At 40.7% G+C, this 27,300-nt stretch overlaps 1 protein-coding gene across 2 annotated transcripts in view; it reads right to left on the bottom strand.

Moving 5' to 3' along the window:
• LOC145988822 (calcium-activated chloride channel regulator 2-like) overlaps nt 1-27,300 on the bottom strand; it is a 153,415-nt gene that overhangs the window by 92,770 nt on the left and 33,345 nt on the right. The window contains exon 2 of one of the 2 annotated variants that reach the window (XM_083124033.1): nt 3,121-3,700. In XM_083124033.1, the coding sequence (XP_082980159.1) occupies nt 3,121-3,294 (174 nt within the window). In that variant the 5' untranslated portion in view covers nt 3,295-3,700. Of the gene's footprint in view, nt 1-3,120; nt 4,035-27,300 lie in introns of those variants that run through there. The other variant, XM_083124032.1, reaches the window with a different exon arrangement.

Here is a 27,300-nt window from a genome sequence, read left to right as displayed (position 1 = left end):
AATAATGTAACAGGCCTATTTTCAGAATGCCTGAAATTCTTAGGCTGTGGTCCTTGATGTTTTGCTCTTCTAACATTGTGACATTTTACAGAAAAGCAGTGACGCAGGACGCGGGGGGGGGGGGGGGAGATGTATATTTCCTTCTCCATTTTTAGAAGAGGTACGTATCTAGAAATATGTTTCGGGGTGGCCCGATCCAAGTGTGTCAAATTAATAATAATAAAAATAATAATGCTTAAACAAAAATAATTATTAAATTAATTAAAATATAAAATTATTTAATATATTATTTTTATTACATGAATAGGTAAAAGGACAGTACAAGAATAGTGATATAACAGCACATATTCATTATCTAGCCTACGTGTAGTTAAGGTCGGCAAAACTTGTACAAAAACTGCCCTGGCAAGGAAATTAATGTTAAATAGATAAAGAATTGAATATTTATTAAATATAGAGAAAATTTGTTAGATCCAGTTGACGAAAAGTAAAGTTCCTGGTGATATTTTATTAATGTTACGTTGTAGGTAGTAATAAATCTTGCATAAATCTACTTTACCATGTCATTGAAAGTAGTATGATTACAATATAATCCTTGCCTTCAATAAGTTTGGCGGAAATGAATAACCTTCGATTAAAGAACAAGTATATTTTCATTATTTAATTTGTTATTTTATTACTTCATTATTTCATTTTAGTTATTTTATTACTTCAATATTCTCATTATTTAATTTTGAAATTAGTAAGTCTTTCGGACTCCCTGCCCCCCTAAATACGTCATTGGATACTACCTCGGTTATTTATTAATTATAGTTAATAAATGTAGTGCTGGACAATATAAGTGAAAAAAGGAATATTTTGCGTCGCCTCCATGACAATATAACACTTTGCTACTGGCAACGCTGCGCGCCCGGCTTCGGTTGGTCGTTCTACGGGAGAGCGCGCTCTCTCCCAACGATTCAAAAGCTGGGACTGAAAAATGCCGGTTTTCCATATTATCAAGCTAAATAAACATGGTATGTAAATACGGTCGTGTTCTGGATAACATTAGTTGGTTGGAATTTTGTAGCGACTTCATGCAACAGAACATTTCGCACTGGAGGTATGCATTACGTACGAATTTTTAAATTCACAATAAACAAGCGATCGTTGTACCCTTATAAAGTTTAGTTCCTGATATTGTAATCGAAAACCAAACATCTTTAACAATTCGTTAACATTTGTCAGCTTTTTCTGCTTCATACTCTGTGATGCACCGTTGCCAAAACTATGCTGTACACGGCAGTATATTCGAACTATAGCCCTATAAATCACATAAACTGACTTTTAACATTTTGATTTTGTCTCACTTCCAGTAGTCCTAAGGACGGAACTATATAATAGAACATTATAGTAGCGGGAATCAAGATCGTACTTAATTAATTGTAAGTGGGGATTACAGGTGGGGATATAAAACGTTCTGAGGAAAACAGAAAGAGAAATGTGTAATTATCGGAAATACAGGAAATGAGTTCCAAAATATGAGAACGAAAATTAAGAGTGAGAAGCAATAGACTGCTACATATACACATGTCTCAGACATGAGTATGGAGCTTACACATATTAGGCGCAGTTAGGAATATTTACGCGGTTCAACTAATGAAAATAAAGCGAAATAATTATATTTCAGGAAATTGAAGTCTAAATTCACTCCCATTCGCCACCTTTTGATGTGCTAATGAACAGACCTTAATTTTCTTGAAACCTGTGTCAATTTTTTAACATGTGCCAATTATGTAATTACCCATCTCTCTCTCTCTCTTCACTGAGGAACAGTTGAATAATCATTTTCCCACCGAATTGTAGAGCACGGCTCATAATATGTCATATTTGTTTTCTTTTGGCCGAGATTATTATTCCCACAGTCAAGGTTCTTCCACTTTAATGATTTTAATGTCACGTCTTAGAAGTTAAATTCATTGCACATCACATGTCCATTGTTAGATAACATAAACATTATCATTCAAGGTCTATGGAAATGCAACGCACGTTTTGGATAAGTGCTAACATAAATAATGCACTATATACTGCACTAGTTTATCAGTTACCAAAACAATAAAGTGTGATTTGCCTCAGCAACTTAGTATATGCAAGATATATTCAGGAATACCTGAACTGAGTTTTATGTACTTAGTGCATTTACTGAACTAAAAATTGGCAAATCAGTTGCTGCACGTGTAAATAAAGTTGAGGAGCTTGTGTGCCAGCTCATTACTTTCTCTTGGTGTAGATTTCATGGTGTTATACAAGAATAGCAGTATTAATTATTAATTCGAAAATTTTCTAAACAGCTTGGATGGTAAATTGCTAGATTGGGGAGGGGTTGTTTGTTCGACCCTAGCTAAGTTTGAGCCTATGTTTAGCACATTGGCGATGATGCAACAGAGGGGATGCTTTGGATGAAGTTTGTTAGCTGCGAGATCCCTTAGTTCGAGCACTGTAGTTAGGTGTAGAATACTGACGCCAGTGAGTAGGCCGTTTTCTTGCTATGAAAAACCCAGCAAACAGTCCAACGTTCCCCTCGTTGTGCCAACATGGTTCGAAGATTGGTACAATTTTTCACAATTTAGCGGAAAGCAAGAGTATGTATAACATATTTCGGTTGCAGATTTATACTGAACAATTTTTTCAGTGCTAAAAACACAAACGGACAAAAGGAATGCGTCATCTGAATGTCAAACTTCGGTCACCTCCTCACAATGCTGCGGTAGTAATGTTCGCTCACAGAATTGAATGGCGTTTTTTATATTTTTTAACGCAGTAGCAGTGTTTTCTTGCCTCCTAACGCAAAAAGATTTTTAAAAAATGCGAGATTGAGCGTCACCGATAACGGAATTAAAGTTATTTCGAATGAGAAATTCGTTGCCAGTCTTTGCCAGATTTGCGATTGAAAATTTGCTTCTGTCACGGTGTTTGTTTTCGCACGTGATTATCCAACCGAGCCTTAAAATGTTATGTTTTCAGAAACATTTTGAAGCCAAAATAACGGTTAAAGTTTCTGGAAACTATAGCAAAGTAAATTATATGAAATCAATCCACTACAAGTGTGCGATGTTTAAAACAGAAAGCTTCAAGACTTACCTCTAGGTTGTCCAGAATCTCGTCGCAATTGGTCGGGGGAACATCTTCGGAGATGGCGACCACTAGTCCTTCGTAGGCACCTTCCCGCAAAGCGACTCGGGTACCGGGCTTCGCGGAGATGAACTCCATCCACAACAACAGGTGAAACAGGCAGAACAACAGCCTCGTTTCCATTTTGACAGTAACGTTTCTCTTGTCACGCTTACAACACACACGCGCGCACAAAAATCCCTAGTGTTATAGTTTATGACACTTTATTCTGTGAAGCTGAATATGTTTACATCACTGAAATGTATGCACATGCACTCACACAAATATCACACAGATGCGCGGTTTTGACACCCTTCTCCAGTTTCTTCTCGCCTCACACTTGGCAAATTCCAGTATCCATTTGGCTAACACATGTGTCCAAGGGGATAAACTTGCGGATGTTGAGAACGAATGTGAAGGTTCACACTTGCACAGTTTCCGCAAACTAAAAACAGATGCGGTTCTTTCGGATGAGCGGTGTCACATGTCAAGAGCTAACAAGGAGAGCGCTGGAGATTCGGTTGTCCCTCTGGTCAAGCGTCCCTTGGAGCTGGAAAAACAAGAGGAATGAGAATATGCACACGCGCACACACCACACACAACAGGAAATGCTTATCACGGCTATTGAAAGCTGAAACTGCGGAACAGTTTGATTCCCTCCCGTACACAGGAAGCGGGCGATATGCTACGTTGAGGACATTTCCGCTTTTTCAGGTACCAACGAAAACGTATGCGACTATTCTAGCGTACACTCACGCACGACGCGCTTGCCTCTTTCCACATATGGCACTGTCCCTGTGTTTTCGGCAGGTGCCGGAAGCGCTGCGTGATGTCTTCGAAAGCTGAAGAACCCTCGATAGAATCAACCGTACGGCTCTGTCGCTGCGAAGCGTCTGCCTTGCCTCCCCCCGATCTCTCGCCTACTCCGTTCCGATCCAAGAGACCGCCCCAAATGCGCGCGTCGTCGCTCTCAGCACTCCGGCGGCAGAACACGAAATCATTATTTTCACGAGCTGAAGAGGAGACAGACAACGTTTCCAAACCGATGAAACACGTCGATGAACGGATTCGGTGGTCGTGTGGTTATTTGTGAAAAAATACAAAGCCAAGATTTATTTTCTTTCTAAATCCATTATCTTTGGTAATATCAATTGTGTTTCATTGGTAGGGCACAAAAAAAAAGAAGTCTGGCGTCCATAGTCCATGTGCAGCGTTCTTCCTAACCAGAGATATTCATATGATTTCCGAAAAAAGTCTTCATTCTTACTTTCGTCATCATACGAACCCGAGACATCTTAGTAAACTGCAAAGTATATCTGGTATTCGTCATCTGTACTTTATCTTTTTTTTTATATAAAATAACGTTCGATGTGAGTGTATGCCAGAAATCCATACGTACCTCATTAATAAATTGACGATGATTATAAAATGCCTCAACAGACATCTGCTGTAAATTTACTCTGGACTAATGAATGAGAGATAATATATTCTTGGCCTTCTTTGAGGGTATCGCCGCAGCAGTGGGGTTATATTGTATGAGGATAATCATGGAACATGTCAGTAAAAATGGAAGAGCTAGCTTATTATATGACAACAGTACAGTAAAGCTAGGGGTGGATGGGTCAAATCTATTGAAAAATTAGGGAAACGGGCCAAGTGGATTCGAGAGACAGTGAGTTGAACTACGATTCATGAAACTGACTTTGGGAATAGGGTAAGAATCTTGAATTCAAATTCCACTGCATTTAGACTTGTTTTTCTTTTGAGTCCTTATCCCCTCTAAAAATCTACTGTTTCCGTTGAGGTAGCAATGTTTCCAGGCGCAAAACGCCGTCATTGCTTTGCAGTTCTTCCTTATAGCAGTGCTCGAAGTGGGGGGGATGTGAGCAAAATTTTCGCAACCACCCCCCATAAGTTAGCCCCCCTGCTTGAACAAACATGCCTTAGGGCATTCATATTGCCTGAATAGTCTGCCACAAAATAATTGATTAATTTTTGTTTATTTTACTTCGCTTTTCTGCCACTTTTGGCTAATTGCGAAAATGAGGATTGAGGAAGAGTGATGATATGATGAAATTGATAAACGGACACTCACAAACAACACCTTGCTCAGGCAAGGATTCGAACCGGCACCCCTGGCGTCGTAGTGCGCTGTGAGGTCGGCAATATATATTTTTTAAAAAAATAACAAATGATAATCACTTTAAGGGGAGATCCAAAGGATATTTCAGGGGGTTCAAATCGGAAATCCTCTGTTGTCTGGCTTTTGCGGGGAGAGTTATGGGTAGTTTTAGTTTTTCAAAATATTTCCTCTCCTAAAGTGATTGCTAAAGCAACTGTATATGACAAGCCTGGCGCCTCTACAGCATAATCTTCTTTTCCACCCCGTCTCTTGTAAATCTCGCCGCTTCTCCCTCTAAAACCCACCCACCGAAAGGACCTTCACTTTATGGTTTTTATAACGGACGATTTCTGCATCGTCTGAAATATATCTTTAAATGTTGGTGAAAATGCCTCTTTCCGTGCAGCGCTGTAATCATCTTGTACGTTTTTCCTTTGTTTCCCCGGCAGCGTTTCCAGAAATTCGACCAATTGGTTGTCGTGATTTCTTGCGGTTTCGCTGAGGGGCAGTTTTGGTCGTTTGCAAGGGAAACAAAGAGGGAGTGGGTGGGAGTTTTCGATCGTTCACTGCCCCCTTTTGCCGTTGGAGCTCGCGGCGCCTGTCATGCCGAAGACGTTCCTGGGAAAAAGTTCTACGAAAGCAATGAATTCTGGTTCATGAGGATCTTTCCCCCTGCTCTGGGCCTTTTCGTGTCACGTCGGTATCGACTGATGGAATGTTCGCGAACGAATGCCTCGGTCACAAGACACACCTAGAATTTACTTTTGCGAATTGTTGAGAGCATTCTTCTGCGTGAAAGTCGCACGCGATAAGTGAGATATTGAGATTTATTGAACGTGTCCTTCATTATCTTGAAACAAAAATTAATCCTTCTATACCATTATGATTTATATATAATACATACGTGTATTGCCTTGGTTAGATGGAGTATAATATCTTTGCTAGCCACAAAAGGATCTACATGATCCAAATTTACCAGCATTGGCCAACTACAGGAAAATATTCATGTAAACTGAAACCAATCTCGAATTCTTGATCCGATATCCCAATCCAAAATCCTGGATCCGATATCCCAACCCTGAATTGTGGATAAGATATCCGAATATCGAATTCTAGATCCGATATCCCAATCCTAAATTTCGGATAAGATATCGAAACATCGAATGTTGGATGCGATATCCCAATCCTGAATTGTGGATAAGATATCCTAATGTCGAATCATGAATCCGACATCCCAATTCTGTGTGGGTGTATATATATATATATATCGGGCTCACACCTGTGCCTTATACACAGCTTAAACCTCATTACTCAATTACAAATTAATTACAAATATTATATCATTAGCCACCATTAGGGTAGTTTCAAACCTAGCGTACAAATATTTATTGGGGCTGTTTCCTACAAGATAGATATTGCTGCTGGAGATTATAAGAACGGAAATTCTGTTTCTGCATAACGTTCTGCAACTGTGTTAATTTCCGGATAAGTATATATCGAAGCGTTTTCCTCTTTCGGTAGACCACGATAGGTCTGGGAATTCGGGACTTTCCCTTCCGCAAGAAGTGGAATTGTCTTATGGAAATCGAAGACGCACATTCGCACGTTTGTGCGAAACGAGTCTTCCGTATGTTTACCGGCACGTTTTCCATTTCGACTGAAGTTACGTTGAGAAGCAAACTTCTCTTTCAGCTATTTGGATATTTTGGGAACAGGTCGCAATTCCGTGTAAAAAGTTGACTGGAAATATTACTGCCGAAAACCGTCAATTTTCGCTGCTATCCAATTGACGTAAAAACATACCACGAACGTTTTTAAAGTATTAACGGTCATTAATTTATTTTAATGGTTCAATTTTTAAAAATATATGTTTAGCGCACGCAGCTGTAATTTATAAATATAATCATTATTTATCTTTATTCATATTTAAATAAATAACTGTTCTTGTAAATTAAAAGGCAATTGTAAATTTTACCGTAACTTATCAGTGTACATAAGGCATTTAATTTCATATAATTTTCAAGCAACTCTGTTTCACCAATGTGTGTTGCTAGTTGCGTGATTCATAGGTGGAGACAAGTCTTACAGAGTCCTCCCCGATGACGTAGTGGTAACGTCGTCGCCTTGTAATCAAGGGTTCGATACCCGGTGGAGGCTCATCGCCACTTTAAAAACTGCAGATTCACTCCCATTAGCCTTTCTGTGCATAAAGTGAACTTAGAACAACAATTCAATTTCAACAAATCTTACCTTTATTATCATCTAGTTTACATTATTAATTTAACCGTTGCTCAAAAACAGGACACTGTTAATTACAACGATTTCCGATAGTCATAAACAGGTAACAACAGTTATAATGAAAGGAGGAAATTAAGTACTCTAGAGGAGGGGTTATATGAGGATCATGTGTAATGTTAAAAAAAGTATAGATTACAATAACTGTATTGTACGCGTAAAAATAGATTTAGAACAACACGTTTGCTTTGTGAGGATCTGCAGGTAAAATGTACACGGTGGACAAATTGCCATAAGAATAATATCACGAAGAGAGAGTATTAAGAACTTATATAGTACACACAGCCGACGGCTCACAGGTAGTAAAGTCACCTGGTCGATAGCCCGAGAGAATCTATTCATCATTCGTCGCCAGGAAAGCTTCAATTCTTATTTCAAATACAAATGATTTTCAATTTACCTTTTTGGAAATCATAAATTCGATTTCTGTTAAACATCAATGGTAGACTATGCAACTTTGGTATGGGAGCTGATCACTGCTTGAAGCATGTTGTTGGTGTATTATGGGGTGAACACCCACGAAGTTTTAAAATTGTTGATGGACAACACCAGGAGCATATATTCTAGGCTACCTAGGCTATCTGCGAAGCCTGAAGCCTAGATAGCAAAATACAGAAGAAAAATCTAAACTGTGAATAAACCTAATTTCAACAAGAAGAATGAAGATTCTGAAGTTGGCAACACTGAATCCTTAGGGGTTGGCAACCTGTCTATCTTTGAGATGGCAACGTGGCTTCCTTGAAGACGGCACGAACGAGCCTAGGACCAAATGTCATAGTGAGCTAGTCCAGGTCTTGTACTGAGCATACGCCACTGGACAATACGAATGAAAGAACGTTTCCGCTTTGTAATCGGGGGGCCCCGGTTTCGATACCCGGTGGAGGCACATTGCACAATGTTTCGGATCCCACTTTAAAACTGTAGTTAGGCCTCCCCGATGGCGCAGTGCTAGCGTCTTCGCCTTATAATCATGGGGTCCCGGTTCGATACCCGGTGGAGGCACATAGTGGTTCGGATTCCACTTTAAACTGTAGGTCCAGTTCCGATTAGCCTTACTGTGCATAAAGTGGACTTAAAACACCAAAACTGTAGGTCCTGTCTCGATTATCCTATCTGTGCATAAAGTGGATTTAACAATTCAAACAAACGAAGGGCAGAACCACATTACGAAGAGAGAAAATACTCTTATTTCAGAAGTAAGCTTGGCGTCATAAATTTCGAATCTCTATTGTGCATTAGTTTGAATAATCCAAGCAGAACTTTGAAATTCAAATGGTAAAAAAATCTTACTCGTAGAATCGTAGAGTGTATACACACACGCCAAGATTAAACAAACTTACACGAGAAGCTCGAAGTCTAGGAATTAATTGCTGTTACCATAGCTCGGTAAACTCTTCTGAACTACAACCGAACGGTGGTTCGTTGAGGGACAATGGAATCGGACGGAAGGTCCGTACAATGCCATTTATTCATGCCTGGCTTAACCGTCGGAGGGATAAAGGCCATCTGCCGTGTATGAGGTGCGTGCATGAACGGTTGGGGTATGGAGCGAGTCGTCAAGCTGAACAAATGAACAGACGGAGGGGCCTGCACTGCATTGACAGTCGCACACGCGGCAAATTTAAAGGGGTAATTTGAATGTCGCTTAAGAGATGTAGACTTTACTGATTGTAGAGTCGGCAGTAGCAATATAGTTCAATGATGCCAAGTTTGCTGGGTCGCTTCCTCGATGTGAAGAGAACCGTCTTTTATTTCGGGATGAGCGTAAAAACCGCAGGCTCACTACAACTGTACTGGTGTGTGTCTTATCTTTGGAATATTTGAAAGGCGATCATGTTATTAAATTCAATTATAATTTTTTGCTAGTTTCCCACAAAATTAATCTAAACTTAATCTAGAATATATTTAATTCTACTTGGAAAAATTTTCACTTGAACCACTGTAGTACACACACACACACACACTTGTATTTGAAATGTGTGGTAAAGAATTTACTTTTAATAAATGTTCAACGATAATTTATGTATACTCAGTAAAGCAAACTTGGTAGACAGAACTTTCCAGTATGCGTATTATTGCATGGGATATAGGAGCAAAATAAAGCAATGTTTGTCAAACGTCACGTCATTGGTTAGTTTTTTTTCATTTGCAACCTGCATCGAAATTTCAAGTGTCCCCCCTGAAATATTTATGATTGAGAGCATGCGGTTTTAATAAACTTAACACATTTTAATTTTAATTGATGATTCTTGCTTCGAACAGTTTTGTAATTATAATAATAACAAGAAAGCGTCACTGAGATGTCACAAAACTTCCTGAATACGTGGTGCATTTAGGTCCTCTACAAAAGCATTCCCTGAAATGTGCTACTAAATAAATTCTTGACAGGTCAGGAACGTTCAAAAAAATTAAGGTCGCCAACTGCTGCTCTAGCTGCAACCGCCGGGGACGAGTATTTAAATGGCCGCCATTGCTGGTTTTTAAACCCGTTTAAACGTGCGAAGGCACGTAAAGTGGATCCATATGGCAAACAACCCTCGTGTGTGCCATGTGGCTGAGGGGGATGTCACCCACACACCAGGTGCAAAACCTGAACGTTTCGATGGCGTGGGATCGCTCCTGTCGCCCGGGCCCTTCACGGTGCAGCGAGCAACGCCAGGAAGCAGATCCCTGGGTATTGCCATTATTCTGAAACCGCCCCTACCCTCTCCAACCAGGTTTCCTTGTTTTTTTCTACGTTTGGAATTACTGAATGTGTGTGCTTCCTCTTTTGTGGCGTTGCGGGATACGGATGGGCGTTGGGCTCGTGGACACGCCAATACATTAATGCTGCTGTTGTCTGTTTAATCAGAACGTCGATTTTTGTTCCACATTTAGATATGTTTGTAAGTGTTCCTTATGTGTGTAAGGCAGGTATGTGCGGCGCCGGAGGGCGGTGCTGATCACATCACCTCTTCAAATAGCCGAGAATGTGAATTGTGAAGCCCTTCTTCCACCCCCCCCCTTTCTCACCTCACATGCCTTTACGGCATCTTGCGCCTTTTTTTTACCTTTTACTTACCTGTATAACATAGACATCAATTGTAATTATGTATAACAACGACAATAGGAACAAAGTGCACTATTTAAAGCATGTGAACTAAAACATGCAGATCATTTTGAGTGAAAAATACAAATTTGTGTAGTGTAACTAACAGCTCCACGATTTTCAAATGGTAGCAGTACAATTATCACTTTCACACCTTAAACACAGAAATTCTTGATTTTAATTTTAAAAAAAAACATGATAGCACACATATCCTTACCGTTGTAGAGAATAAATTTAGAAATACCAAGAAGTGTATGGAATCCTTAGAAGGACGATTCTCTGCCCCTTTCTATCAATTCGATCATGGAATGATGGGACTATGGTATTGCAATATGTGTAGTCTATTGATGTAGGTATCCTCAGACGGATAACAAGTGTCCAGGGTTACAAATTTCTGTAAGCAGCGATGAACTTCTAAGATCTGAAGACTTCCTTTCTTGTTGTTATTGTTATTATTTGCCAGAATTCCAGTTACTGATAGCCAAACTGGAACGACAGTTACATATTTCGGCTCCATAGATGCTTTACCTCAATGGCAAGGCTATAGAATTAACTTTTTCTGACATTTTACTATCAGTGTTGTTACTAATGGATATGTGTGTTCTTATTATTACTAGAATATTGCAAGAATATTTTCCTGAATGCCCAATGGCCAAAGAGATCTGCATTTCTGTCGATGTTCTTCCAAAACAAACTAATTTTCACATATTTCACAGAAATGCAGGCATGTCGCCTGGTAAGGTTGACGTGATCATCTATGTATGTATGCATTGATAATTATCTACACATAAAATAGGCCAACTTATATTTATGTATGGACGTCCTACAGGTTTTTTTTTCATGAAGGAAAAATCAAAGTAACTTTTTTCCGGGGAAGCATATCAGGCAAATTTTCCCTCCTTCAGTTCGAAGGAGAGGGTGTATCATATTCCTGCAACACTCTTCTAATAATTACATAATTTACTGTCACCAAAATTACATTATATGTGTGCACTATATAATTTTATGGTGACATTCATTCTCCAATGGGGAGCGTGGGCCCATCTTGGTCCCCATGATATCCATGTTGATGTTCGAATATTCATACAAGATTGCCATTATGGAATTTGACAACTTTTCTGGGTAGTTTTTAACAGTGGATCCGTTGATAGTCGAAGTAATTAAGCAGAATTTTTGTGTTTTGCCCTACATGTTGTACGACGGACAAACACAGTAGTCAAACAATCCGCCACACCGCATCCTAATGGTTTTTCGTAATGCTGTTAGGTGCTGAAGCAAAGGATATAGGCTCTAGGTTCCGTTTTTGACAATAAAAGAAAATCCCCAAAATCGCCGCCGTTGTCACGCACAAGGCCCGCAAACTCTGGATTCCATGAGACTTTCGGCATTCCCGCTGGTGTACGCAAAGCCCTGTCGGCGAACAAAGCCTCTCCCACGACACCTGAGCGACTGAACAATTTTACAACGAGAAGAGCGCCATGTTGGGAGCCTGAGAAACGTGACTTCACACCCAAACACCGGGATAGACGGGTGGCTACGATACAAATCCAATGCGGTCTTTCTTCCCAACAGCCTTTTGTTCCGACACACCCTCTCCTCCCCTTCAAACACCCCCTGGCAAGATACTACTTGAAGGTCGGGGACGAATCGTTTGTAACTACAAGAGTATTGTTTAGTACTCTACACCGGTCGCTGACCTCGGAACCTTTTCGTGTCACAGTGACTAATATGTGCGACTCGTAATTCCTTGGGAAAGTAGGCTTATTCTTCGCTAATCTTGGTGGACAGAAGACGAAAAATTTGAGTCAGGTGCGCTCACACAATCATAGACGACACCATGGTGGTGGGAACGGACGCTTGACCGCTGTCTGCGCTTCTCACCCTCAATTCTCGTCCTAAAACAAGAAAGTGAAGATGACGAATCCATTGATAGATTAGCCGGCCTCTGTGGGGAAGTGGTGAGCGCAGTGCACTACTAGGCCAGGGGTCCCGAATTCGAATGTTTGTGTTCGTCTGTCCTGAATGAGAGAAAGAGATCTGAGACTATATGATATGAGGTTGATCGTGTGTGTGGGGAAGGCTGTCGCGTAGTCGCCTTCTTTTTAAAGAAAAAAAATATAAAAAAGAGTGGTCAGCACAGCGCTCTACGACGCCAGGGGTCCTGGGTTCGAATTCAGGCCTGGGAATGGATGTTCTTTTGAGGCCCCCCTTCATCAATTTCATCATATCAGTCATCCTCATGTAATTAGCCAAATGTGGCAGAAAAGCGAAGTAAAATAAACCAAATCAATCGATCAAAGTGAACTGAAATATACTGATTATATCTCGATTTTGACCTCCCTCAGAAGATTTTCTGTGGGCACCGATAAAACGTAATACTGACTGCCGGGAAAAGAGCGGAAGGAATAACTTCGAAATCAAAATTTGGTACGAAATAGGCAGGAGGAACCAGGGGCGGCTCAATATAAAATGTTCATACCCGAGTGAGGTGAATTTTTGGTGCCACCCCCTCCCACTTTCTACTCTCAATAAAAACTTGACCATGTCACATGTTTACTGTTTTAAATACAAAAATAATAGCATTATTTTTAAATACTTTAAGTATTACTGTTAAAGAAAAAGTTTATTGTAGGTATGCATTTATTTAATACTACATAATGGTATTAAAATAATACTAATCTCTTAGCTTAAATTGCTACATGACTTTGAAATACATTATGTTATGCAGTAGTAAATTCAAAAATTTCTTCCTTGAAGGATGGTAGCAATGGAGACAAAGGCTATATTCAACTGTGCTTCTGGGGTCCCTAAAGTTTTACTTCGTTCAGCACTTCTTAACAATTTACCATACGCTTTAAACTTGTTGATGAAGAGCACTTCTACGCGTATTTGCCTTTCCATTATATATTTTTTGTACATTGTTTTAATCTTTTTCACATATTTTGTAATCATATTTCTATTTTCACTAATTCGATATTTATCCTTATATATTCTTTCATCTTGTGCTTCGCGTGTTTCTTTTCCAAAACTCCTTTCTTTCCATCTCGTGTTATTGAAATATCTGGTTTGTAACAATTCTTTTTGAAACAAATATCCACGTTTACAAAATCATAATTAAGGTTTTGGCGTTACTCAAGGAAGCACCCTGATTTGGCACCCCCTAGAGTCGCACGGCGCCATGGAATGGAATGTAGGCAAGATCGAATGACCACGAGAGATACAACAAATATAATTTTGGCGACAAGCAGTAACAGCGGGAGGAAATAGTTGGGCCGTTACTCAAAGCATTTATTCAGTCCCAAGTTTATTTCGGAGACATGAGATCGGTATAGTAGAAAACAAAGTGACCTTGGTCTAGTCTAGACTCTCCCAAGAGAGCCTGTCGCTATCCCGGCTCGGAGGCCCGACGTCACGACTCCTCAGATGGACGAGAGACAAGGAGAGGCTAAGTGCTACCTGGTGCCTCCCTAATCTCTTTATGAGTCTGCGGGTCATGTAGCCCTGAGGGCGGAGACAGCACCTGGACTTATGTGACAAGTTTACAACAGAGACGAAGCCTTATGGATGATGCGTGTTTATAGCCTTCTCACGCCTCGGTTGCACCTGGAATTTTAAATATTATCTAGCCAGCACGTGTTCTAGACATCATTCATTGGCATTGCTGCTAATTTGCAATACATTTTTCTTCTGTTATGTCATAAAAATTGTGGTGGAATGTCTCAGTGGCATAATATATGGATAGAGTCAACGATAAGGGCACATGAGCGATTTTTTTAAATAACTTCTCAAATGTTTCTGTAATGCTCGGCATATTCTTATTGAATATTTCTTATTTAATCTTCCCACCTGGGAACATAACATCCATGTTATGGCATGATGACAGCGTTTTACTTTTAACAAATGTTTTCGAAGAGCAGGCCTCTTATACCGTTCCTGAGAAAGTATTTAGACTAGCTTTAACTTTTTTTATGTGTTGTGTTTGTCCTGTGCAGGTCCCTTAATAACCTTACAATTTTAACCGATAACAAGGGCCTCATGACAAACTTTTTTTTTTTAGGGTAAGGTAAGAGGATGCTTTCCTTGTTCATTCATTAAGCGTGTTTTTATTTTTCACTTCAAGAATAAAAGACAAAAATAAATGGTCTACCAGAATGCAAAACCGCCTTTGCAGTTAAAAATTTACAAATTGTGTGCAAAATCATGCGTTATATTATTTGTCAGGAATGGCAACTAGCGATTTTCCTGTTTCCAGGAATTTTACGTCACTCTTCTACTTATTGGGTTAATCGCAACGATGAGGATGAATGATGAACATATGAAATGGATGATAGATTCTGAAAGATATGGCTTCGCAGCACGTGACGCTGGTGGCCTATACGCCGCAGAGTTTTTTTGTACTAGATAATTTTGTCGCAGCACATGAAGTCCCTCGCACGCCCCTGCTGCTCTAGAAAAAAATTCACATACCGATCGAACGTTGAATGAGGAGCCTATTCAATAGGATATACACGTTTCCGAATATTTAGACTAATCGCGACGGTGAGGATGAAAAATGATTAGATGAAAGTGATGAAGACGTTATTTCAAAGGGACACGCATGCCCAAACCGGGACTCTAATTCGGAACGAGTGGCGAAATCATAATCTGACGACTCAACGTGCGTACCCACCGAGACGGAATATTTTTTATTTTATCTCTAATTTGATGTCTTTCCTCTGTGTTTGTAGACTATAGTAACCGAAAAAGGTAAAGTAAAGGTAAAGTGCTCCCCTGTGCTTTGCACCACGCCATGAAGGCGTATAGGGGGTGTGGAGTCAGGGCCCCACACTTTCTTGATCACGGTCGAAGGTGGGGGTGATGTGATCAGCACCCCGCCACTGGCCGCCTTTACCCCCCAGAGTTTCCTCCAGGTTCCCACTTTATACGACGCTGGGTGGGTGCCGAAGCCTCTTGAACAGGTGGAAGAAATCCCGGTTCTCCCCCGCCGGAGATCGAACCCGGGTCTCTCGCATGTAACCAAATCATGTTTTTATTAAAGTGGAGGTAATTTTAACTCGACTTCGAATTGGACACAGCCATCTCATTCATGGGCTTTGCTGCAAGGGCTTGCTTGACCTCTAATGTGTCGTGTGTATAATGTTATTTTAAATGTTAGTCATATTCTTATCGAATGTGTCGATTTTACGTTCCTCAGACAAAGTGTTAATCTTCCCAACCTGTTGTCATCCCTGTTGGGAGATGGCGGGGCTTTTTGATATGAGCGGACTTCTTACGCTGTTTCTGAAGAAGTTTTTAGACTAGACCTTTTAAAGTGTTGTGCATTTACAACCTTGCACTTTTGACCGTTCTCAAGGGGATCTTTACACCCCTTTATTAACTTTAAGTTAAAGGTTTTAGATAGGATTTTTCCTCGTACAGTTTGAAGTGTGCAAAATGGCCATACGTGGTGACGCACCCTAAAATTTTGAATTATCCATTCGTTCATTTCCTCATAAATATAGACGGCACAAAGGAGAGGAAAATAGAGTGAGAGAGACAATACTATTTCAATGAGAATATTCTCGAATATTATAATTACCTCGTTCGTTGCATATGTTGCCATCCCAAAGGCACAAGGTTGCCAACTCCTAAGAATTCAGGTTGCCAACTTCGAATCGTAAGTATTGTCTTAATAAAACTAATAAATTTATTTATAGTTTCTAATCGACTTTTCTACAGTATTTTACTCTCTAGGCTTTAGGCTTCGCAGATAGCCTAGAATATACGCTCCTGTTGCTTGTACACATTTCCACAGCGAATGCATTTGGAATATTTTACTGTAGTAAGCAGAAAAAGAATTGTCAATGATTTTAGTTGCTTAGAAATCAATAAATGACCTTGGCTTCAAGCAAGAACTGCCGAAAACAATGTCTAGAGAAACCTTCAGGGCAAAAGGGCCGGAGAATGAACTCATAGAAGGGAGACACCAGTTTGAAAAGATGGCACAGGCACTGTCACTTTGCAGGGTGTTGTAAATCTAGTACTGGAGACATTGGGGGGTTGTGCGGTGACCCTGTGGGTGCCATAAAGTTCCCGCAGAGCCGCCCCATTGTCTCGTCGCGCGCGGAAGACCAGAAAAAAATGTCCCTGCAAAGTGGAAAGCAGAATCTGGGTGTTCCGGGGGAATGTTTGACAAGTTAACTGTAACCGGAAAAATTACAGCGGGTAATTACGGGAATTGTCGAGGTGACGCCGGTGAGCTAAAATCTGAAAACAGGCGGAGAAATTGTGCGGAGGTCGACGCTTTGTCAGCGGGACCACCCTGACGTCTTTTAAGTGACTGGAAAGCAAACGGGGGACAGAGGGAAGGTTCACAATAGTTGTTATGTTTATTGGGGGGCACATGCCCTGACTTGCCTTTTGTTGTGCAGGAAGAAACGTTGGCGGAGCGCAACAGGAGGTTAGGAATGGTAGAAACAAGTGAAAACAATTGCGCATTTTTTTTTCTGCTCGAGGAGCAACATGTGGGCGAGATGACTCTATCGCCTTGTTTTTGTACTTTTACTTTGCGTCCTCGCGCGCAGAGTGAAAGCGCAGCATTTTCCTCGAAAGGCAAGAATGTGTTGTGTGCTGTAAATTTTGAAATGCCTCCTCTCCTTCCTCCTTACATTTTCGAAAAACCTTTGTACAGGAGCATGGACGTCCGAAGGATTTTTTCCAGGGAGGGGCAAGGAAGGTATTTTTTTCCGGGGGGCAAACAAGTCACATTCCCCCCCCCCAAAGAGTGCTTAAATTTTAATTTATGGTGTTAATGCAATAATTAACACATATTATTGTGACTAAAATGAAATTATATGTGTGAAATACATGATTTTTGGTTGACTTTCATTTTCCAGGGGCACGGCCCCCCCTTGCCCCCTTCCGGACGCCCATGTACAGGAGAATATGGTATCCGAATTAAACTTTGTTTCCATGTAACAAAAGCACTAAATCCGCTGACTAAGGCAGATTTTTTTTAACATAACAAAAAAAAACACTTGTTGAAAATTCAAATTCAAGTTCTTTCAAATTTTCAAATTTAAAATTATTTCGTAGTCAGAAGAAGGCCCTGACACGGGGTCGAAACGTTACGTGTATAGTGTTCTTTTTACGTCGATTAAACTGCCTTGGTCAGCGGATTTAGTGTTTTGGTTGGGAGAGTTTTCTTTGAATGTTTTTTTCTTTTTCTTTCCGACTGCGGCAGATCCGAGGGCGAACTACGTATATTCCATACAAAAAACGTACTTCAGTTTGATGGGCCGAGATTCTGTATATCGGGAAGATCACTAGCGGCGATCCGGTGCCAACACTCGGGGGCAAGGACAGCTTACTTTCTCTTCGTAGACAAGGCTTAGCATTAATATGCTATAGTGCAAGAACTGATTGATTTATTTGGTTTATTTAACTTCGCTTTTCTGTCAATTTTGGCTAATCGCGAAGATGAGCATTAGTGATGAATGATGAAATTCACTCACAAAAAAACACCCATGCCCAGGTCGGTATTCGAACCCTGGACCCCTGCGATAACCACTCCACCACGGTATTCTGCGTATATCGGAAAGAAACTTCCTGAGGACGAGAAAGAAATCGAGACAATATGTCGTCATGGTCGAGGCCATATAATCTTTACAGTAATATTCGGAATATTACCTTAGCTGAAATTTAGCAATAGCAAGGGGTTCCAGCAGAGGCGTGGCGTGCATGTAGCCGGTGTTACCGTAGGTAACAGCAAAATGTAAAGAAGTAAAAAGTTGTTTCAATAAAATTACAACATTGTTAAATACGTTAATGAACACCGTTGCTGTTGAGTAGAAATTGCCTAGGACATTTTTTTCTGCAGCCGACAGAAGCGAAGAGGGAGGCTGTTCCGATACTGTTCCGAGGGGTACGTATTTTGTTTGAGTTGAGATTTAAGTCAACTTTATGCACGGATAGGCCAAATGAGATTGGATCTACAGAGTTTAAACTGGGATTTGAACCACTGTGCAATGTGCCTCCACTAGGGGTATGTGCACATTTCTTTGTAGGAAGTCCTCATCTTGCCTTCTTTCCTGCCTTTCATTTTAGAAGTACTGGACCAGGGGGAGGGGGTATGAAACCCACCAATATCCCTTGCGTACGCCACTTCGGCACGGCAACAGATCTCCGGATTTAGGAATATCGTGGAGGTGTTTAAAAATTACTATTAATGACAATTTCAGTTGAAAATGCCCCTAATTATGATTGATTATATTTGTTCATGACTGGCATATATAGGCCTGTGCCGACTTGTCAAGGGATAGGTGCGGCCTAATGGGTTCAAGGATTCCTGGACTCCATTCGGGGGTACAACTGCTCTTGCAAAACCCGTACGCGGTCAGCATCCATGACGGACGAGTTGCACGAGCATTCCCCGTGGATGCGATGTATGTTAGTGTACGAAGGATACAAGATTCCCATAAAACAAACAACCAGAGCGAAAATAAATGGGCAGGGCTAACGGTGTTGCTATCTTATCAGTCGCAGAGCTGGGTACTCGGTTCCGCGTGTGATTGTGTTCACTCTGGTGTACAGTTACACTTTTTGGTCATATGCTCGGTGACATGTAACAAGTAATATCGGTCATGACCGCCTGATTGGTGGGTGTATCTCGGTTCGGCGATTGCGACTCGAGGGGCCGTGGTCTCCGTCCACCACCGCACGAGAAAATTCCACGTATGCTGGCATAATTGTGATGCAAGAGGAAGTTATTATTACTATTTTTAAGTAGGTACGTTATCGACAGGGTCGTTATTTTAGCTCGTCGTTCTTGGACTCAAACTCATTTTGGTGCTGCACTGTCACTGGTATTGTTCTGAGGAGTGCTGTGGCCTCAGGCATTGGAGAAGACATTTTTTTCAGCAACTACAGTACAAAGTTTACCGGAACTACAGCGGCGCACACTTTGGAAACCGCTAGGTTAGAGATTGAATGAGAAAAACACTTGTCCACCCTAGTAATCGAATCCAGGACTCCCGCGTGACAGTCAGACGCCAATCCACTTTAAAAATTATTTGTATTTGTCATTCAATTCATCTCTCATTTTCATTTTTTCCAGTTCATTCTGTTATCTTTTGCGATTTCGCTACACACACACACACATATATTCATACCTTACCCAGGATTCAAACCTGAAACCTCGAGACAGGAATCCATATTTACGGGACAAGACTCTAACCATTCCTATTGTAAGCAGAGTGTATGAACAAACGAATTTTGTTTACTGCAACTAGAGAATGCTATTATTTCTCATATAACTACAAACATGTTATAATTGCGATGGATGGACGGATGGATCTGCGTGTGTCTACGACGCCAGAGGTTCCAGGATCGAATCCCGACCTGGGCATCGGTGTTCATTGCAAATGTCCCTTCATCATTTTAATCATATCAACATTCATCCTCATCCTCGCGATTAGCCGAAAGTGGCAGACAAGCGAAGCAAATTAAACAAAGTCAATCAAAGCATCTACGTGTGTTCCTTGGCAAGGTTCTGAGGAAGGTAGGTTGCTACAAATACCAGGAACTCAAGTTGCCAATCCAACGTATAGGATTGCACTTCCCATTCTCTTGTCTCAATAACCAGAATCCTTTCACCGCAACAGGAATCTAAGTAGTCAAGCTTTCTATTCGATACGCATGAGGGATGTCGTTAGGAACCAGCCCGTGCCTCTACTTTTAGAGCAATCGCTTCCCCTTATCTCACCGTTCATCTTCAGTTTTTTACCAGCAACGCTGGCCGATGGCGAAACCTCTGCACATGTCTCCTGCTCCGAACAGTCTAGCGGAACTGACCAGGTTTTGTGACATACCTAATACATCATGCAGAAAATGATATGTTGTTCACCGTTCCTCGTTCCCTTGACGTTTTTATTATTGGACGTACAGAATTGGTACCTACCATAGAGGAAAGTTCACAGGGGCAGTGGGATGGAGTAAGGGTTGCCTACGACGAATACTTGCAATTTAGATCCATCGATAGTAGAAATCATTATTGCAAGTTATTTGAAACGTCACAGGTGTACAGTCATGGAAAAAAGTTCTTCCCCATAAGGCTTTAATAGGAGCAAGTAATGCAGGAGGGTAGGCAACACATATTGCACCCTTCGATGATCGGGTGATTTTGCCTGTCTTAACACCGAGAAATGTGTTCCACGCGAAGGTCAACATGACAGGAAAGCAAAGAGGGTCACGTGACTATTGGTTACGTGGAGTGTTGTGCTTCTCCACGTCCCCAGTTCTTGATCCACATTGCAGAAAAAGTAGAGCTGCGTGCAATATATGAAAATAGGTTGTTTTCAACTACACGCTTAATTATGATTTTCCCAATTGTAAATCTATCAGACGTGTCTCCCGATTTAGTCGGGACAGTCTTTTACTTTGAATTCCTGTTTGTCATAGGCGTAACTTGACGGGAGCAGAAAGGGCATTTGTAACCCCCCCCAAAATCAGGTTTCTTAAAGCTGCTAAAACAGGAATTAAATACTATGATTTGACGCGTCCAAAAAAAGTATTATATTGAAAGATTTTTCCCAAATACGTAGATAGCAATTTAATACTTTGAAAGTGTCTCAGATTTGTTTATTGTCACAACTTAGTGTGGCACAAGTCTACTACAAAAGTGGAATTTCATAACAGAAATATGAACCCACTCCTTTTATTTCGTAGCCGATTTCATCTTGAAACTGAAATTAAGAATATTAGTTAACAATGTCATTGGTAAACAATAAAAAAATGTGTTAGACCCAATTCTTTAATACCTTATCATAATCTTTATCGCAAGTTTAAATTTTGTTGTAAGTCCACTTTATGCAAAAAAAAAGGTAAAGTTCTCACCTGTGCTTAGCGCTACGCCATGAAATCGTATAGGGGGTGTGGGGGTAACGCCCCACATTTTCTTGATTCGTTCGTGAGTGGGGGTGATGTGATCAGCATCACGCCCCTGACCGCCTTTACCCCCAGGGTTTCCCCCAGGTACCCATGTCATTCGACGCTGGGTGGGCGCTGGGGCCGCTTCCAACGTTAGAAAAGTTCCCGGGCTTGAACCGGCCGGGAATCGAACCCGGGGCCTATAGCATGGTAGTCAGACGCGTTACCGACTGAGTCACCGGCACAGATAGATTAATCTGAAGTGCATACAGTTTAAAGTGGGATCCGAACCACTATGTGCGATCACCTAGTATCGTACCCCAGACCCCTTGATTACAAGGCCTTCCACTACGCCATCAGTGAGGCGCACACAATCTTTGTATTTCGACCTTTTTAAACTTATATGTATCATATAAGAGGTTGTTTAACGTTGCTATGCCTCTATGGATTATATTTAGCCAGTATTCGAGCACATAGCGTCAGATTTCATAGAATATAAGCTTCTCTTCCATGTTTATGGTTTCCTGTCTGCATAGAAAAACTGGCAGGTTCCCATAGCTTTCCTTTCAATAGTCTTCCAATGGTTGCATATCATATCACTCAAATTTGATTCATTCGTTTCGAACACAATCCCCGATGGCGCAGTGGGATCGTGGGCGCCTTGTAATTAAGGGATCCCGGGTTCGATACTCGGTGTAGGAACATAGTGGTTCGGATCCCCCTTTAAACTGTAGGTCCATTTACGATTAGCCTAACAGGACATAAAGTGGACTTAAGACACCAAATCAAGCAACCAACACAATCCCGTTATTGTCCAGATTATCGAATCCAGAACCTTCGTCGCGAATAACATAAGCAGGAAGACAACGTGAAATAACCGAACAGAAACAGAACCTAAAACCTACATCGGATAGATTGGATTAAATCGACGATACAGCACGGGTTCTGAAATGAAAAAGAATACGAAAGTTGAATGACTTCTATACGCACCCACTTTTCCTCCACTCAATGGGGAAGATATCCTTCTAGCTGAGAAGCCTTTACGTAGGAGTGCCCTGAGGGAACTTCAAGGCCACGATGATAAAGTGTTCTACGTGCAATGACGGGACCAAAAACATACGTCAGATAGCTGTGTTCCTCCTTATTTCGTACGCCATTGATAACTGGAGCACGTGACCTCGTCTTTGGTAGAGCAGAAGCCTGCTTGCTTGCCACCACCCTTTAGTTCAGTGACCTTCGCCCGTAGTCAGCAAGAGTGAATGACTCACCATATACTTGTTGTCTGTGAGGCTACACAAGAATAGATATTTCGTCAGTGGCTGTAAGTATTGTTTCATCTGCAGTTATATCAGTTAACATTTCAATAGTTTCCTTCCTAATGGTTACGTTAGTGATAAACATGTAAATTAGTTCTCGAGAGTGAACGTTTTATCTATTTGAACGGGGGATTTTTATACAGCCTGCATGTATTATTTTTTCCTGAAACAAGAAGAAATTCGAAGACGCAAAAAGAGTTGTATAAGAGTAGTCAACAAAAGGAAAAAAGAAGAAGAAAACGAAAATGTAAATGCTGAAATAAATTATGGTAGAGATCGAGTGAATAACATTTTGTCATGGGGCCTCCTCGATGGCGTAGTGATAACGTCGTCGCCTTGTAATCAGTGGATCCCGGGTTTGATACACGGTGGATGCACATAGTGGTTAGTATCCCACTTTAAACTGAAGGTCGAGTCCAGATTAGCATATCTGTGCACCAAACCAAAACTAAGAAAGAAATTGTCACAGTGTAAGAAAATTTCATGTTCAACCAGATACGAAACAAAAGGGAATAATATATTGCAGGTTGGAGTTCACATCTGTAGCATCTAACCAGCACAATTATGAATCGCAACATATCGTATCAGATCCATTTTTATTATACATGTATGATAATATAAGACAAGTAGAGGAAAGAGAAAACCAAGCGAAACACGGACGCCTTCTCCAGAATTTCAAATCTCGTTACGTAAGGTTCTGGGTTGGAGTCCCGAACAGGCATGACTTTCTTGTTCTTGCCCTTTTATCTGCTTCATTTCATCATAATTCATCGTTGTGGTTTACCTGCAGGGGAAGAATAATGACAATAATTGCCAATACAAAGCCAATGACAAACAGAACAACTCGATTACGGAGGTGCCAAGGAGAAACGAGACTTGACAGTGTCTCCGTCTCTCGGTTTGTCGAATTGAAAATTGCTCTCCCGTTCTCGGTCTCGATTAGTTAAATATAGAAATCGAAAATGTATGTGAATGTATATACATGTATTTTATATATTCCGGTTTTGTAGGAGATTTCGTGAGAGATGAAATAAGTACTCTTCCATCGTATTTATTTTTATAATTTTTATTCCCTGTTCGATGATCGCGACGATAAGGACGAGTGACCATTACATGAAATTGATGACGAAATAGTCAAACACCCCCGACAAGGACGGTACTCAAACCCGGGAACTTTGGCGACGATATCGAATGTCAATCACTTAATGAGCTTGACCACCGAGCCTGCTTAATGTTGTTTCTGTCAGGTAATTCGTAATAACTATCATTTGCTTCATAATTTATCTTATTGTTGTGTTTAACCTGAATTCAAAGAATTAGTTGAAAGGCAAAAATGCAAGATTGAATGTCTCTGATGTTACTTCGTGCCGAATAATATGACGTGGTATTATGATATGAATTTTTTAATCATATAATATGCCTATTCATTCCATTGATTGATCCCAATTGCACACACAAAATATGGTATAATGTCCACTCCATGGAGGAGAGTAGTTAGCACAGCGCGCTACGATGCCATGGGTCCCTGGTTAGAATCTCGACTTGGGCGTGGGTGTCCTTGGTGAGTGTCCCTTCATCAATTTCATCATAGCATCACTCATCTTCATCGTCGCTATTTGCCAAAAGTGAAAGAATAGCAAATCTAAATAACAAACATCCAATCAAATCGAACATCTCTACCGATTTAATGCTATACGGTACCGAATTCCCACTTTATTACTGCATTTTAAGTCATTTTACAGCATCTCAATTGTTTTCCGATTCGAAAACATTTGGAATGTTGTTTTGTGCAGTTGATTGTGCATTGTTTCGTTGTTTGGATTGTTAAATTAACGTCGCATTAATTAGTTTTAGACCAATCGTGACGGGGGAAGCAAGAGCACAAAGAAAGCGAAAAAGACAAGGAAGAGACCACGGCTTTCTTTAAAGATAGCATCCCGTGAATACAACTCAAGTGACTGCAGAATATTATGAATAACATTTATTTCGCTTTTTCCTTTTATTTCTGTTTCAGTTATTTTACTTCACTTTTCTTCTACCACTCGCGTTACTCGAGTCGGTGAGGAAGAATTATAAACTCGTGAAATGGACGATGGTACAAAAAAATATATGCCTCTCCCACGGTTCGATTTTGTTTGGTTTGATTTGGTGTTTTTAAGTCCACTTTATGCGCAGTAAGGCTAATCGGGACTGGACCTACAGTTTAAAGTGGGATCCGAACCACTTGTGCCTCCACCGGGTATCGAACCCGGGACTCCCACGGTTCGAAACTGTCAGTACAAAATATTGTCTTATTTTTAAAATTTACGGGCAAATATGGTTTGTCACGTAGCAATTTTCGCTTATCTCTTTTTCAAGGGGTTCCATTGCCTCTCTGATGTCGTAGTGGTAACGTCTTCGCCATGTAATGAAAGGCTTCCGAATTCAATACCAAATAGAGAGGCATTTGGTTCGGATCCCATTTTAATCTGTAGGTCCAGTGCATGAACTGGACTTAAACAATTAACGTGTGGCATGTGGTCTGTGATGAGAACCATCATTTAAGCGAACCTTCTTGACAATGACTCTAATATCACTTGAAAGAATAGTATTTCCTTACGAGTAGCTCTTGCCAAGAAACCAGTTCCTGAAATTTTCTTCTGGAGGCATCGTAGCACCCAGCTGTTTGTTGTGGCTGGGGCACGAGTCATGTGACTCATGCTATCAAAGCTCAATCCTTCCCGAGAAGGAATCACCAGGCAAACTTAAGCGAATATTTTGTTATTTGGGTTGCATAAACAACAGGCTTTAAGACGTTACGAAATTCTACGTCCCGTGGCCCAGGTACTTTTTTTTTTACTGTACACACATCGGGCAGTACGGAATAAGGATGTAACGATAAAATCTAGATGTGTAGGTTGCAACTTGTTAGTTTATGTAAAAATAATGTTAGTTGGAAATGATAATCCCTCAAAATATCCTTTCTCCTGATGACAAAAAGTATGATTTCATCTTTGAATCACCTTGTTATTATCGTCCAGAACATGTATGTGTGTGGTATGTAATGCATATCCTGTGCATGATCAGAAGAGTGCACAGGTTTACCATATCCCTGAACACCTAGCACAGCACGCTACGACCCCAAGGATCCAGGATTCGAATCCCGACGTGGGCATGGATGTTCTTTGCAAGTGCTACTTCGTCAGTTTCATATAATTGTCGCGATTTAGCCAAATTTGCAGAAAATCGACGCTGAATAACAAAAATCAAATCAGATCAAAATCAAAACCACCTCTGTCTGGAAATCCACATAGTGGAAGATACTCTTGAGCTTCCCATCTGCGGAACCATTTTATAAACATTGTTTCCAAGCTGACAAGTGTTAATCTGGTCACGGTTTTGCAAATACAGTCCAAAAGTCAGGTAAAATTTTCATATGAGTGAAAGTAGGCCCAGAAATTTTCTTCAAGAAATTTATTTTTAATTTGTCTGAAAACAGTACTGGCTCCATTCAAATAGCTTTTAAAACGACTTAAATATAAACAAATATAGTACCATTGTACGTCGAACATGGAAACATCTAAAAAATATATAACTGTTACAGCAGGAAATTCTGTGTTCCACACACCGTAACCAGAGTCAACTTTCTCTGAACACGTCAACCAATGAAGCATTCGCTCTGTCAGTCTCAGCTCACTCTTGTGTAGAGAATTGATCCTGGCACTCGAAGAGCATAAAATATATTGGTTGAGATTATTTCTTACCCAACCTGTTTTTGGAAAACTGTGTATGTTTCCACAAAGTATAGAGATAACAATGAAATCTTTTTTGGAGAAATTTTTTAGAGTTTTCCTCTTAGTGACAATGACTGATAGCGTTTTAGTTCTTTCTTGTTTCCTCCCTTCCCAAATTAAAAGGCAAAGTTCCGTTGGACAAGAAGAATGCTTTCATTTCTTGTCCTCTGCTCGGTTGGGTAACCCGTGCTGCTCAATGTGGGGCAACCACGATGTCGTAGCGAGGTTCGACAGACCGAAAGGGCACCACTATAAGTCTTATCTTTCACGGTCTTGAATTTTACGGAGTACGAAACGTGTAGCTATCTAGCAGGTAAGGCGCCCAGGTGACCCTGGTGGTTTTTCGTGGTCCCAAACAGTTCCCTCGTATTTGCTTAGGAAGTAGAACTGACGACCATTTCTACCATTTGTTACTTCCTTGAGTAGTAGTTTACTCAAGGAAGTAACAAATGGTAGAAATGGTCGTCAGTTCTACTTCCTAAGCAAATACGAGGGACCGCGTGATTTACGAGACAAGTGGGTTGAGAACGTAACAGAGAGGGAAATAATGGAAGTGGTAGAAGACAGAAGAGGAATCATAAGTGAGATAGTGCAACGAGTGGGGAGATATTTGTGGGAAGTGAGGGAGCGACGAGGAAAGGCGTTAGCGGT

This window comes from Lepisma saccharinum, chromosome 6 (genome assembly GCF_977018435.1).
Source record: "Lepisma saccharinum chromosome 6, izLepSacc3.1, whole genome shotgun sequence".
NCBI classification, from domain to species: domain Eukaryota; kingdom Metazoa; phylum Arthropoda; class Insecta; order Zygentoma; family Lepismatidae; genus Lepisma; species Lepisma saccharinum.
The sequence above is the reverse complement of the archived record's forward strand: the minus strand, read 5'-3'. Positions and strand labels throughout refer to the sequence as shown.